Raw genomic sequence first — 16,274 nt, 5'->3', positions numbered from 1 at the left:
TCATAGGTTACTTTTCAAATTAAAATGATGTTTTTTCATATTTTTATTTTTGATACACATTAATATCATTCAAAAAAACAACCTATAGAATGCTTTGTGAGAGGTTGTTCCCTTGGAATTCCGAGTCCAGGCTAAAAAACAACCTATAGAATGATTTTCTACTCAAGATTTTGGAGGAACCTTGACATGATGCGACCGCGCGTTTCCTCTACTCCGTTTTATCCACACCACATTTTTCATTTTCCATGGCAACAATTATATTCTCCAGCAAACCCCAAGTTGATTTTCAGGACGTTAATTGAAAAGGAGCAACCTGTGTTAAGGAGTTTTACACATACTGCCTGCTATCCTGCATTATACAGATCGTAACACGATCAAACCAGAAGCAAAACTTGGATCACAAGATTTCCCATCCCAGACTTTAACGAGGACCTGTATTTCTATTGCTATTATTTACAAAGATCGAGTTCCTGGCACAAAATAGGCCACATCACTTCCTAGGATCTTTACAAGACAAAATTCGTTTAACAAAGTGTGATGATCAATGTAACTGTATAGCTCTCAATTCCATCTCTTTGAATTCTTCAACCCTTTTGACTTCTGTTTGGCAGCCTGATAGGCCTGAATTTTTTGTTTCTTCCGAGCTTCCTTCTCAGCCTGTTATAAAAGAACAAACTTTGGCTCAAATCACCGCCATTGCTTACTTTGTAACAGGAGTAAACAAGTGGCAGAACTCACCTTTGACATCTTAGATTTGGCCTTTACTTTGGGAGCCTTGTCCTCAAGCTCCGCCTCTCGTTCAAGCTCTCTCACCCTTGCGTCCAGATTTTTCTCCAGATAATACTGTGAATCACAAAAATTTGGAGCCAACCAACCATTAACATCCTACATTTAAGATTATAATGCACCCAGACTTCTACTTGTGCCATACGTGCAGGATTAGTAAGAAACTTTGATTTCTTAATCTTCAATGTATCAAGCATTGGTTCGAGGTAAAAAAAAAAAAATGTGGCCTCACAAAGTTCCATAATAAAAAAATTTACATGAAACAGGCATGAAAATACATGGCCCCCCATCTTAGAAATAAATATTGTGACTTTAATACTATCACTCTAGGTGAATAGCATGCCAGAAGATGCGTAGTTGTAAGATGAAAGAAGAGAGAAGCAGAAGGAGGACTTACATTGTAATCGCCTGCATAATCCTGTAACTTGTCGTCTTTGACTTCCACTACTCTATTAACTATTTGCTTTATGAAATAACGGTCATGAGAAACTGTAATGACTGTGCCTTTGTATTCTGATATGGCCTCCTGATGTCACAATAAGTCATATATCGACCATAATGTCTAAAGCAAAATAAAATGTAAAAGAAATGGAAACAAAACAAATATGTAAAAGACCAAACCTCAAGCATCTCTTTTGAAGGTATATCCAAATGATTAGTTGGTTCATCCAAAACTAATAAAGTTGAAGGTTTAACCATGAATTTGCAAAACGCTAGGCGTGCCTGAAGGAAACAGAAATAAAACACTCAAGACTTCAAGCTTCATTAAAAGAAAAGAGAATAAAAAGGGAAGACAGCACAATTAAAAGAATTAGTATAGAAAAACATGTGGCATAATGTGTTCCATTCATACAAAACTATAATAACGAACCCACTCGACCAATAACAACAATCTAGACATCAAGTATCAAAAGTCCAAAAGCATATTGAATGTGTGCATGCAATATATATAAGTACAAATATGTTAAAACTTTGGTGAGTTTTATTATTTTTTGTGGATAAAATATACTTGCAAATTATTACAATCAGTGAAAATTCAGAGTTTGGCCACTAATAGGAATCATGTTCAGTTTAAAATATTTCCATTTCGGAATATCTCCAAAATGTAATATTTGTGATTTTATTAGTTGTGAACTCTACTTCTAATAAGTTTAATATTCATAAGTTAATGAGCAAAATGACCAACTAAATTCTAGGAAGACCAACACAATTAGACGATTTTATTAGCTTTAGTCAAAACCAACCACTTTAAAGATAAAATAATGGTTTATTAGCATATCTTAAGCTTTGATAATTGTACTGTTATCTTTAGACTGTTTTCTTGCTTATGATACCAGCATAATAATATCTTCACCTCCTTTTCACTATAGATAGTATTCTTAGGTTCAACACGAGTACATGCTAACTAGTTAGTTCGTGGATGTTTAAGAGACACAGTGTTGCATAGAAGTGATGCAATAAAAAAACACCAAATCGATAAAAAAATGAGCAAGCAATTTAGAGAGATCTAACATGACTTTCAAAACCTCATGCTATTCATCAAAAATAAAAGGAAGATCTATCATGACAGGTGAGGATAGGAGACAATGTATAGGGGAGCCATGAGAGTAAATACAAGGCAGATACAATGGATAGGAAACGATGTAAATCAGAACTATATTTATTGGTGTAAAATGAAACCCTTAATTGAGAAATAAGTGTATTTATAGCATAGAAGAGGTGGCCTTCACCCATAAGAAAGTTCTTACAGTGAAAAAATAGTTGATGAAGAGGAACTAGAGTTTGATATATGCCACAGTGACATGTGATTTGATATTGAGCATCTATGAGTACGGAAAGGAAAAGGTTGGCATGCCAAATCCCCTAAACTCAAAAGCTTAAATTCCTTTGCAAATACCTCAAGAATCCTATTCATCATGTCTAAAGAAACTAACCACAACCGGATAGAGAAGAGGAATTATTTATGTGTCACATGCCATATGCCCTGTGCTTAGAACAGAGTGCAAACTATGATATGCATTATACCTAGGAGAATATAACCTAACTTAATCTAGCTATATCTTGTGGATAGGGTAATTACACCGTGCTTGTATTGTCTTGTTGAACTAAACAGCATATATCAAGAAGCATCAACAATCATATATTGCATTGAAACAAACCCAGGTATCCATCTGCTTAAAAAGGACAACAAAAGTATTGACGATGAGAGCTAATGAAGGAAATATTGTTTCTCATCTCATCCAATTTTTCAGTTGTTAATGAATGTTAAGCACGTGCAGTATCATGAGCTCTGTACAAATTAATATCTAGTACAGAATAGAAGAATTTTTCAAGAAATGGATGGAAAAGCAGGACAAATTTCTGTAAAACAACCAATAGAGCATAGAGTGAGCAATAGAATAAAGATGTGAGATTGAAGATTTTATAAGAGAATCTCAATTTAGTTTACCTTTTCTCCACCACTCAAAAGTGAAACCTTTCTATCAAGCATATCCGCTTTGAAGTTACAACGACCAAGGAGTCCCTTTATATCATCAAGTCTCCAGTCCTCTGCAACTTCTTCCACTGTTTGAAGTACTGTTTTATCTAAATCAAGTGCCTCAGCCTATTAAGTGAATAGATTATACTCAGTTGATCTGTTTAACAATTAAAATTAGCAAGAAAACATGAAGGACAAGAAAGCACGTGATTAAAAGGAAATGGCATCTGATTGAGGAGTGTAATGCACCTGGTTCTGCTCAAAATAATTTGGTAGTAAATTATGTTCCCCAAGCACAATTTCACCTCTACTTGGCTTCTCTAAACCCATGATCAGTTTCAGTAAAGTACTCTTCCCACATCCATTTGGACCAATAATAGCAATTTTTTCTCCTCTTTCTATCATGAGATTTGTCTTATTAAAAAGCACCTGGAACAAAAGCAACCAATAACCATCAATAACATGTCTAGAAGATCAATGGGAAAAACAGAACTCGGTATTTCAAAAATCATCTTCCCTGTAACATGGCTTACCTTATCCTCATAACCAAATTCCAAATTCTTAATCACAACAACAGATCTTCCACTTCTCCCATGCTCTGGGAACCTGATCTTCATTTGTTTGCGTTGAAATGGCTTCTCTATTTGATCTTCTTCTTGAAATCTCTCCAGTTTCTATGATGATGAAAAAGAAATGTTAGGAGAAACTGAAGCAGCCAGGCAGGTTGTAGAGATTAGATGACCACAGTGGGTAGGGAAAGACCACTCTAGATATAAAAAAAGATAAATAAATAGCATAGCTTTAAGTTTTTTTTAACTGGGTACCAGTCAATCCTACTTCCTTAAAATGATCTAGTTAAAGTGAGATAACAACAAGGAATAGTTATAGCAAAATTTCATGTGTTGGGTGTGGTAGCTTATATACAAAACACACATAGCGGAAATCACCACCAAACACTAGTAGGTTAATTTAAAAGAGAGGAGACTATACAAGTCCAAACCACTAAGATGATTTTCTGAATTCCACTTTGATTATTGCTTATAATTTTTTAAAATATACACTATTTTTAATTGTAAGATAATTGAAATAATATTTTCTAAACATGTAATCAAGAGCTCGTAGCATTAAAAAATATATGATTTATCTTTCAAGCAACAAAGAAGTAGTATGTAAAAAACTTATATAAATTGTCTCAAAATTCACATAAAAATCAAATTGTAAAATATAAAGCGACATAAATCTAACATAGACATTCTTTGAGTAATTCAAAATAAAAGGTAATATGATGAACAAAAAGAATATGAAAGGCCAGCTTTTGAGTGAAAAGTGAAGTTCCAGCAATTGTTAACAAGTAAAGAGTAATAAATGTTTGGACCCTATGTATAAAATATTACTGTAAAGACCTAAACAACTTAGTTAATTATCTGTAAAAATATTTTATACATCAATCTATGTGTTTGGACTCAGTGTATAAAATGAGTATGGTATATACTTTAAACACTCATCTAAAAAAAAAATTTCAAAGAGAAAGCAACTTAAAAATATTTAAAACATTTAAACTTTCTCCGGCAAACATTGATTAAATAGTTTCTTACAATAGATTATGCATACACACACAAAACAAAAAAACTCCTTAATGTAAATTGAAAAACTTATAAACTCTTCTAATTAAAAAAAAACCCAATAACCATTGTATAAAGTAACGAAAAAAAATCATAAACAATAAACAAAGATAAAATTGAGAAAATCAAGTGAAAAATAAAGATCAAAATATCTCAAATTTCAACACGGGTATTTTACATGGTCATGTTTAATAAATTTCTCTATCAAAATAAATTTGTAATAAAAAAACATAAAAAATTTATAACAAAAACCAACACATATAAAATTTATTGAATAATTATTTTATGTGTGTATGTGTGCATTAAAAAAAACAATGCAAGGTTGCACATAACACATAAATTCTATTGAACAATAATTAAAAAATACAATGTTAGGCTGCACATATGAAAAATCTTATAAAAAAATCAATATTTGAAAAAAAAAAATTAATCTATATAAAATTAACAAAAAAACACAAATGAATCGTACTCACATCTCTATAAACTAAACACACTCAATATCATTTAAAAATAATCACAGTCTAATTAAAACATAAACAACAAAAAAATTATTTAAAAAAAATATACACAAATAATGCACTTATTTTTTAAAAATATATATAAGAACTAGGGTGTTTGTGGGCTTGGTAAGTCAAGTCTAGTGCCCAGCCCAATGAAGCAATGGTCAGCGTTCGGGCTTGCAATGCTAGGCCCAAGCAGAGGCCATTTTAAAAAAGTTTAAAGGGGCGGACGATGCATATTTTAAAAAATAATGATGCGTCACCTGTTTCAATCCAAAATTCGGCCATTATAGTAGCCAAAAAAATAATGTTCATTGTTTTTTCATCTAAAATCTCATTTTCCACTTATTTTTTACTCAAAACACCTAGGTTAGAATCCAGCAACTCCCTATCTCTCCTCCCAACAGAAAGTGATTGAATAAAAAGGAAAATGAAGTTAAGTACCAAAATATACTGTTTTGAAATTCAAAAGACCGATTGCCTTATACTTAAAAATATAAGTGATTAAAATGAATGTTTCAATAAAACTTTCAACCCGCCCTCCATGTTACCCAAGATTTTCACTTTAGTCCCTTAGCTTTCAATTCAATCCTCCCCCTAAAAAAATATGCAATTGAGGGCTAATTTGGGCTTTAAAGAGCCAAATCGCATAGAATAAAAGTTTAAGAATCAATGTGAAATTTTTATATGCACTGCTCCAAACCAAAAGCAATCATGAGAGGGTACATGGTAATCTTAAAAGCTGATGCCTTTTAGTTTTATATAATTTGTTGTGTTATTTGGGCCTCGTCACTTAGGTTGGGTGTTGATTCAAACCTAACAATTCCAGGTTGTTATGAGACCATAAAAACTTTGAATTGAATCTAGGTCTTTCATGATTGATAAGCCATGTTAGAACTTGATCATTATGTAATGATAGGATAAAGTGATTGGACTTGGTCACTGTTTAATAAGTTGAAAATTTAGCTAAACTTGGTTATTCTCGTTTGTTTTTATATTTTTCTTATGCTATGTAAAAAAGTTGGCGCTCACGAGTGATTTATGAGAAAAATTGGTGCCCACTGAAAAGATAAGTTGATGAGAGATTGTCATTGACGAGAAAAATTGAACTATAGTGACAGCTTATGCATAAACACACGAGGTCAAGCAACCATGTGAATTTATTAGAGACTATCATTGCGCATTATAGTGTATACCACTATTAGATTTCAGTGGATTGAGCTAAAAAAAAAACATAGCAGAGCATATTGTCCTTAAATAGATAGCTTTTTGTTCATGTTATGAACATGGTCAGTCCATTCGAGCATGGCTTATAAGCATGGTCTTTTTCTTTATGGCCCAGGCATATGGGCCTTCCAAGTCCATACACTTAACTTTTTTTAAATACATTTTAAATTTAAATCTATTAAAATAGATTAATTTAAAATAAGTGTTTTTTTATTTCAATCGCATAATGAAATGACCACACATCAAGGAGCATTTTTGTATTTTCACAATGTTTTTTGTTAATATAATGTTAGTCAAAGGGCAATTTGGTATTTTATGAAATATAAAAAAAAAAAAAAAATAAAAAGCATGGTGAAACAACTAAAATGCTTTTATAAATAAAAAATTTTAAACGAAGTTATTGGATTTTTTCATCTTTTCATAATAATTTTTTTATTCATATCAAGTCAACTTAGAGACAATTTAAAATTTCACCACTTGTATATATAAAGGTGACAAATATATGGTGCACTCTCTGGTATGTGGGAGGCACCCACACCCTTCAAGTGGTGCCTCTTTACATACAAAAATTTTTTTTTTTTTTTGTGTTGTTGAAAGCGTTATTTTATTATCTTTTTAATATAACAATATGTGCCGACAACAATAATTTTATTTGTAATTGGGGGACTTTTTTTTCCTCCTTTAAAAAGGTTAAAAAGGTTAAGGTTGAATAAGGACTAAAAGGTGAAGAATAAAAATTAAAAATAAAAATAAAATATTAACTAAAGTTGAATTACCAACACAAATAACTAAATTATTATTGTTAAGAGAAAAAAAAAAGAAAAAAAATATCACCGATAATAAATTGGATTATCAAAGCCAACACATGTCACTTTACATACAAAAGACGCAACATCATTTTTAACAAATTGATTATTTTTAGACATTGTAAAGCACTACATATGCTGTTTAAATTGTTCAAGCGTCTCGCTCATGCCTACATCTTTTATTTTAGCTAGATATTAAATCACTCTCAAACTTTAATAATAATAACGATAAAATCATTCTGAAAAATAAATAAGTTCCCAGGTTTTAGTTTTAAAATTCTTTCTTTTAAAAGCATTTTAGTTGTTTTATTATATATAAAAAGAAAATCTTGTTTGTTTTGGATTAATTTAGTTATAACTAACAGGTACGGTTAAAAAAACTTTAATGCTCTCACAAGTTAGTGTTAATTTTTTTTTACTGGTATTACACTGTAGTAAACAGTGTATACGAGTTATAGTGATTTTCAAAGGGCAAGTAGTTCTTTTTAATTATTCAAAAAATGTATTTAATGCTAAGTTACAAAAATGCATTAATTAATTAACGGAAGCTTAATTTCTTTGAGACCTGGAAGCGTAGCCGTAATAAGATAAATTCATTCTGGAACCAAATAAAAAATAAATAACCCACCCCTCTCTAACGAAAAACCTTAAAAAGGAAACGAAAAGAAAAAATAAAATAAAGAAATTCTTAACCATTCAAGGTAATCTTTGAAAGCTAGTTTAGATATCTACTCTGGTTCGATTCCTTAACATCACCAAACTGCTTTTGTTGTCTGAAACTTTAGAAATCAACTTCTACTTTAGGTTTTGTCATTAGGGTTCTTGATGAAGTTCGAAAAATATTGAGCTTTAATAAGAAATTTGTTCTCCCTCTTTTTCTTCTTGTTAATTTGACCGTGTTTGATTTATTTGTGAGTCACAGTATGTCAGGAGAAGAGGAAGAGAATGCTGCCGAGCTCAAAATCGGAGATGGTAGTACTCTACCTTTGAGTCTTGATATCAGTTTAACGTGCGATTTAGCAGATTTTTTTTATGATGGGTTTTGTTTTCTTTTTAGATTTTTTGAAAGCCAAGTGCTTGATGAATTGTGAAGTTGCTTTAATTCTTGAGCATAAGTATGAGCAGCTTCAACAGATGTCTGATGATCCTATGAATCAAGTATCCCAGTAAGTAATACAGTTTTACAGTTCTGAAATTACTGTGCTGTGCATCTTTCAAGTCTGCGTTGCCGTACTTGTGTGTTTGTGTGTGTGATATGTGGTTGTATTGGTTGAGTAGCTTTTGGCTTGTTTTGAGTTTAGCATATTCACAGACGGACTTTCTGGTTTCTGTTTAGTTGGATGACATAAATTGATTCTAGAGGGGAGATGATAGGGGAGATGATACAAAAATCATGCAAAGCGTCTTCTTCTTTTCTTTTCTTTTTTTCTTTGATTAAGCTAATCGAGCATAGATTTTTCAATATCTTCTTCTCGTGTTGAGGTTGTCTAAATCATCTTAATGACAGTGAGGAGCTTATGGTCACTTTATGATAAATAGGTTTAGTCTAAATCATGAATGTAGGAACTAGGAGGCCTTTGATGCAATGTTTTGGAGGTAACTTCATTGTAAAAATTAAATGATACCAATAAAGTTTGCCCCTGCTGGGAAAAAAAAATCTGCTCCTGATGGTTTGTCAAACAAAGGTGAAAACTGACGAGGTTTTGCATGCCTTAAATCTACGTTTTCTTTTTTCGAATGTGCTTAAGTATTGTTTTTCATTGCATTGCAGAGTATTTGAGAAATCACTGCAGTATGTGAAACGCTTTAGCCGCTATAAAAATCCCGATGCTGTCAGACAAGTTCGAGAGTATCCTTGAACTATAAAGAAATTCTAGAATATTTGATAATGTTGAGGGTTTCCTTTTAATTATTCTGTCATGTTTAGTTACCATGGATTCAAGTTTCTAGGATCTCACTTTTATTGAGTGCTGATCAAAGGATCAAAGGACAATGGCAATTATTTTTCATCAGTAAAAGATGGGGGCGGTTTGTTAGTTAGAGGATGATGCATGTAATTGGTTTATAGTTTGTTTTCAAATTTCTAGTATCTTGCAGAATCTTTGTGAAAACTTAACCAGCATCCAGAATTCTTAGCCGATACCAGTTGGCTGAATTTGAGGTAAATTACAGTTACACGATGAATTGAGATTTATGTTTCTACTCATGATACAGAATATAATAAATTGCAATTATTTATCTTGTAGCTTTGTGTTCTTGGCAACCTTTGCCCAGAAACAGTCGAGGAAGCTATTGCCATGGTACCTTCTATCAAGGTTAGTCTTTTCAGACATTTGGTTTGGCCCTTCTATTTAAGACTAATTCTCACCAGGTCAATATACAGTGATAATGAAATCAACAGAGGAGACAAACAAATAAATTGATGCATGCTACCAATCTAGGCACTTTTCTCCCTCTCTAGTTTTTTTTTTAAAATAAAAAATAAAACCAAGAACTTATGTTATGCTGATCATTTTGTTGGGGTTTTATTGGACAATGAAAGTAGCTATTTTTCATGATATTACTAGGCACTGCTCCCGAAAGAAATTGACAAGTGTTTTATTCATTATATTATGCGATTCTCATAATTCAAAGAACCTTTATGAACCAAATGTATTTTTTAATGTACATGAAAGGCCGGACTCACAATGATGAAGCAATTGAGAAAATGTTGAATGAACTGTTATTGATGAATAAATCTAATTTGAACGTTACTTAACCAAATGTCTTTGTTATGTAGACCAAAGGCCGAGCTCACGATGATGAAGCAATTGAGAAAATGTTGAATGACCTGTCATTGATCAAGAAATTTGAATAGGGGCTACAATATCCCCTTCCTTTTCAATCTGGATGGTTGTCATCTAAATGTTCAAGGCTTTTTCGCTTGCAAGAATGAGAGTGGTTTAAGCTGTTGATGGCTATCAATATCGTTCTAAATTTCATCTGAGCCAAATGGTTTATACATCAGTCCTTATGGCCATGTACTGTGATACTGCTCTCACGTGACATTTGGTAATTACTTGCACTTGATATCAACTGCCTATTCGAATGTTACAGTTCAGTCTTTGTTTTGACCCGTTTATAAATAGCTATATGATTTAAGACAAACTGAACCTAGAATTGACTAACTGCTGCATGTTTTAAGTTAGCTATTTAGTTTGATGGAAGATATTAACTTTTTTCTTTCAAAAAAAGGGAACGGTGATTAAAGCTTGTAGTTTTTTGGTGCGTGTTTGGTATTGCATCATAGGTTACTTTTCAAATTAAAATGATGTTTTTTCATATTTTTATTTTTGATACACATTAATATCATTCAAAAAAACAACCTATAGAATGCTTTGTGAGAGGTTGTTCCCTTGGAATTCCGAGTCCAGGCTAAAAAACAACCTATAGAATGATTTTCTACTCAAGATTTTGGAGGAACCTTGACATGATGCGACCGCGCGTTTCCTCTACTCCGTTTTATCCACACCACATTTTTCATTTTCCATGGCAACAATTATATTCTCCAGCAAACCCCAAGTTGATTTTCAGGACGTTAATTGAAAAGGAGCAACCTGTGTTAAGGAGTTTTACACATACTGCCTGCTATCCTGCATTATACAGATCGTAACACGATCAAACCAGAAGCAAAACTTGGATCACAAGATTTCCCATCCCAGACTTTAACGAGGACCTGTATTTCTATTGCTATTATTTACAAAGATCGAGTTCCTGGCACAAAATAGGCCACATCACTTCCTAGGATCTTTACAAGACAAAATTCGTTTAACAAAGTGTGATGATCAATGTAACTGTATAGCTCTCAATTCCATCTCTTTGAATTCTTCAACCCTTTTGACTTCTGTTTGGCAGCCTGATAGGCCTGAATTTTTTGTTTCTTCCGAGCTTCCTTCTCAGCCTGTTATAAAAGAACAAACTTTGGCTCAAATCACCGCCATTGCTTACTTTGTAACAGGAGTAAACAAGTGGCAGAACTCACCTTTGACATCTTAGATTTGGCCTTTACTTTGGGAGCCTTGTCCTCAAGCTCCGCCTCTCGTTCAAGCTCTCTCACCCTTGCGTCCAGATTTTTCTCCAGATAATACTGTGAATCACAAAAATTTGGAGCCAACCAACCATTAACATCCTACATTTAAGATTATAATGCACCCAGACTTCTACTTGTGCCATACGTGCAGGATTAGTAAGAAACTTTGATTTCTTAATCTTCAATGTATCAAGCATTGGTTCGAGGTAAAAAAAAAAAAATGTGGCCTCACAAAGTTCCATAATAAAAAAATTTACATGAAACAGGCATGAAAATACATGGCCCCCCATCTTAGAAATAAATATTGTGACTTTAATACTATCACTCTAGGTGAATAGCATGCCAGAAGATGCGTAGTTGTAAGATGAAAGAAGAGAGAAGCAGAAGGAGGACTTACATTGTAATCGCCTGCATAATCCTGTAACTTGCCGTCTTTCACTTCCACTACTCTATTAACTATTTGCTTTATGAAATAACGGTCATGAGAAACTGTAATGACTGTGCCTTTGTATTCTGATATGGCCTCCTGATGTCACAATAAGTCATATATCGACCATAATGTCTAAAGCAAAATAAAATGTAAAAGAAATGGAAACAAAACAAATATGTAAAAGACCAAACCTCAAGCATCTCTTTTGAAGGTATATCCAAATGATTAGTTGGTTCATCCAAAACTAATAAAGTTGAAGGTTTAACCATGAATTTGCAAAACGCTAGGCGTGCCTGAAGGAAACAGAAATAAAACACTCAAGACTTCAAGCTTCATTAAAAGAAAAGAGAATAAAAAGGGAAGACAGCACAATTAAAAGAATTAGTATAGAAAAACATGTGGCATAATGTGTTCCATTCATACAAAACTATAATAACGAACCCACTCGACCAATAACAACAATCTAGACATCAAGTATCAAAAGTCCAAAAGCATATTGAATGTGTGCATGCAATATATATAAGTACAAATATGTTAAAACTTTGGTGAGTTTTATTATTTTTTGTGGATAAAATATACTTGCAAATTATTACAATCAGTGAAAATTCAGAGTTTGGCCACTAATAGGAATCATGTTCAGTTTAAAATATTTCCATTTCGGAATATCTCCAAAATGTAATATTTGTGATTTTATTAGTTGTGAACTCTACTTCTAATAAGTTTAATATTCATAAGTTAATGAGCAAAATGACCAACTAAATTCTAGGAAGACCAACACAATTAGACGATTTTATTAGCTTTAGTCAAAACCAACCACTTTAAAGATAAAATAATGGTTTATTAGCATATCTTAAGCTTTGATAATTGTACTGTTATCTTTAGACTGTTTTCTTGCTTATGATACCAGCATAATAATATCTTCACCTCCTTTTCACTATAGATAGTATTCTTAGGTTCAACACGAGTACATGCTAACTAGTTAGTTCGTGGATGTTTAAGAGACACAGTGTTGCATAGAAGTGATGCAATAAAAAAACACCAAATCGATAAAAAAATGAGCAAGCAATTTAGAGAGATCTAACATGACTTTCAAAACCTCATGCTATTCATCAAAAATAAAAGGAAGATCTATCATGACAGGTGAGGATAGGAGACAATGTATAGGGGAGCTATGAGAGTAAATACAAGGCAGATACAATGGATAGGAAACGATGTAAATCAGAACTATATTTATTGGTGTAAAATGAAACCCTTAATTGAGAAATAAGTGTATTTATAGCATAGAAGAGGTGGCCTTCACCCATAAGAAAGTTCTTACAGTGAAAAAATAGTTGATGAAGAGGAACTAGAGTTTGATATATGCCACAGTGACATGTGATTTGATATTGAGCATCTATGAGTACGGAAAGGAAAAGGTTGGCATGCCAAATCCCCTAAACTCAAAAGCTTAAATTCCTTTGCAAATACCTCAAGAATCCTATTCATCATGTCTAAAGAAACTAACCACAACCGGATAGAGAAGAGGAATTATTTATGTGTCACATGCCATATGCCCTGTGCTTAGAACAGAGTGCAAACTATGATATGCATTATACCTAGGAGAATATAACCTAACTTAATCTAGCTATATCTTGTGGATAGGGTAATTACACCGTGCTTGTATTGTCTTGTTGAACTAAACAGCATATATCAAGAAGCATCAACAATCATATATTGCATTGAAACAAACCCAGGTATCCATCTGCTTAAAAAGGACAACAAAAGTATTGACGATGAGAGCTAATGAAGGAAATATTGTTTCTCATCTCATCCAATTTTTCAGTTGTTAATGAATGTTAAGCACGTGCAGTATCATGAGCTCTGTACAAATTAATATCTAGTACAGAATAGAAGAATTTTTCAAGAAATGGATGGAAAAGCAGGACAAATTTCTGTAAAACAACCAATAGAGCATAGAGTGAGCAATAGAATAAAGATGTGAGATTGAAGATTTTATAAGAGAATCTCAATTTAATTTTAAATATTGTAATTGCAATATTTAGATAACAGTAAGAAATGCAAGAATTGGTCTAATGTAAGGGAACATACTAATATACCAGAGCATAGACTGAATATTTCTGGACAGTAGCTCATTAGATATCAAGAAGGAATTTGAAAAATAACCAAGAATAGAATATTTCAAAATGAAGTTTGATAAAAGGAACTGGAGCTCTTTGAACCTCACTGTACCTTCTCAGCAGAAGAAGCACGGCCAAAGTTGGCTCCTGAACCTAGCCTCCTTATTAAATCTCTCGTGTGCTCAATTTCCCTTTGATGCTTCTCCCAAGCAGCAAGCTGAGCTTCAACCCATTCTGCTTTTGATATGATGTATTGAGAATAATTTCCTTCAAATGTCCTAGACACACCCATATCAGTTTCCACAATTTTTGTACACAATTGATCAAGAAAGGCTCGGTCATGAGATATGATGACCATCGGCACATCTTGCTTCTGGAGATAACCTTCAAGCCACTCAATAGTGTCAAGGTCAAGGTGATTTGTGGGTTCATCCAAAAGCAACAAATCTGGGTCCTGCAAATTTACAAGTTAAAATTTAAGTCAACTATCAACCATTTATTCCAAAGATCACAAACAAAACATTTTTAGATGTAAATGAGCAACCGTTTTTTGTTGCTTCACAGCTCAAGTTAAGTTACTTTACATCATAAAGTGATAGAAATAGAAAAAAGTAGCCGATTTTCAGTTATAACCAAGCTGCATCCACTAGCCATCAATTCCTCCAAACGAATACAAGCATGTTTAGCAAATTCCGACATTTCCAAATAAAAAAGGTAACAGTTTCAACTACAACACTAATGCCAATCTATTTCCTGCAAGCAAAAATAAAAAATCACCGCACCATTCTCTTGGCAATAAATCAGTGTCAAGTAAAAGCATCATACTTGAACATTCTAGACACAATGAACTCAAACTTATCATTGAATCTTATACGCCTGTAGTTTACCAAAAAACCAAAACCACATTATACCTGCAGCAAAATCTTCCCAAGCGACATCCTCATCTGCCACCCACTACTGAAAGCAGCCACCAACCTATCCGAATCCTCAGGGGAAAACCCGAGCTCAGGCATCAACTTACTAATCTTTGCGTCAACTTCATCCAAGTCCACAGCTTGTGCTCTTCTCTGCAACAAATCAAACTCATCCAATAACCTCCCCATCAACTCCAAATCCTCCACGGATCCCTCTATAGCCTTTTGCACCTTCTCCAACCTCTTAGCGATCTCCATTTCCTCTTTAAAAGCACTCATGAACTCTTCCTTCACGGTCCTACTCATAGAAACCTCAAACTCTTGACTCAAAAACGCAATTTTCATATTGGCTTTGGCTTTAATCACATTTCCTGAATCAGGCTCCTCTAGCCCAGTCATAATTCTCAACTGGGTCGTTTTGCCTGCTCCATTTACACCAACTAATCCAACTTTCTCACCCTTTTTCACTTCCCAAGTCACGTCTTTCAAAACAGTAACACCTTTATAACTCTTGCTTATATTTTCTAGCTTAATACCTGAAGATATACCTGAAGCCCCACGGTCTGATTGCTTTCTTAAGCGGTTCTTGTCGAACTCAACATCCGAATTGCTAGAAAACAATGACTCTATGTCGGTTTCGGGTTCGGCAACAGAAGTTTCTACCGTAGCCGTTGATAAGCGTGCTTTGATTTTAGAATTCGGTCTTCTGGTAGGGAAGTGGAATGAATTAGTGCTGTTTATAGTGAATTTAGCGGATAAGAGAGATGGGTTCGGTTTAAGAAGTGAGGGTTTTTGTTGAGGATTGAAAAGGGTTGTGCCGGTGAAGAAGGTAGAGTGGAATTTAGTGGACAAGTCCATGTTTGGTTGTGAGAAATTTGAGGGGAGATGGTGGGTTTGGGCGGGAGAGTGTTCCTCAGGGCGGGCAGCGGTCTCTGTCTGTCTCTGTGTCTGTGGAGAGAAGAAGACCCCTCAGGCCATGAAAGAGATACTGCTGCGTTGTGTAGTGTGGTGTGTGATGGTTTTGAAGCTGTTGATGGTATTGCTTGATGTTAATTGCCAGGGAAGATTGTAAAGAATTTTCCCCTTTTCTTTCTTTTCTTTTCTTTTCTATTTTTTCTTTTTTCTTTTCTTCGGGGAGATGGTATTATTTTCAGTCTTGCCACTCTGTAGCTTAATATTAATAAAGATTTACCACCCACTTTAACTTGAGGGTAAAAAAAATCAATTTTTCAAGAGTTTTGTGTATCCATTTTTTAATTTATTTAATTTCAAATATATTAAATACACGATTTCATTATTCATGCCTCCTAAAATTTGGATCAAG

At 33.4% G+C, this 16,274-nt stretch overlaps 2 protein-coding genes across 2 annotated transcripts; one reads left to right on the top strand and one right to left on the bottom strand.

Annotated features, from left to right (window-relative positions):
• Window positions 1-298: 298 nt before the first annotated feature.
• On the bottom strand, window positions 299-16,028 carry LOC105123876 (ABC transporter F family member 5-like). The gene is made up of 9 exons (XM_011023641.1): window positions 14,948-16,028; window positions 14,149-14,490; window positions 3,799-3,939; window positions 3,515-3,694; window positions 3,236-3,391; window positions 1,408-1,509; window positions 1,184-1,312; window positions 739-843; window positions 299-657 (listed from the first exon to the last, which is right to left on the bottom strand). Exons 1-9 carry the CDS (start codon window positions 15,806-15,808, stop codon window positions 562-564), a joined length of 2,112 nt encoding a protein of 703 aa, XP_011021943.1. The 5' UTR covers window positions 15,809-16,028; the 3' UTR covers window positions 299-561.
• Window positions 8,103-10,567, top strand: LOC105123875 (DNA-directed RNA polymerase II subunit 4). Its single transcript, XM_011023640.1, has 7 exons — window positions 8,103-8,121; window positions 8,343-8,392; window positions 8,478-8,586; window positions 9,192-9,269; window positions 9,548-9,581; window positions 9,667-9,735; window positions 10,200-10,567. The coding sequence occupies exons 2-7, from the start codon at window positions 8,344-8,346 to the stop codon at window positions 10,275-10,277; spliced, it is 417 nt and encodes a 138-aa protein (XP_011021942.1). The 5' UTR covers window positions 8,103-8,121; window position 8,343; the 3' UTR covers window positions 10,278-10,567.
• Window positions 16,029-16,274: the final 246 nt, after the last annotated feature.

Source organism: Populus euphratica, unplaced genomic scaffold (assembly GCF_000495115.2).
Source record: "Populus euphratica unplaced genomic scaffold, PopEup_1.0 scaffold12.1, whole genome shotgun sequence".
Lineage (NCBI taxonomy): Eukaryota > Viridiplantae > Streptophyta > Magnoliopsida > Malpighiales > Salicaceae > Populus > Populus euphratica.
This window is presented reverse-complemented; position numbering and strand designations above follow the sequence as displayed.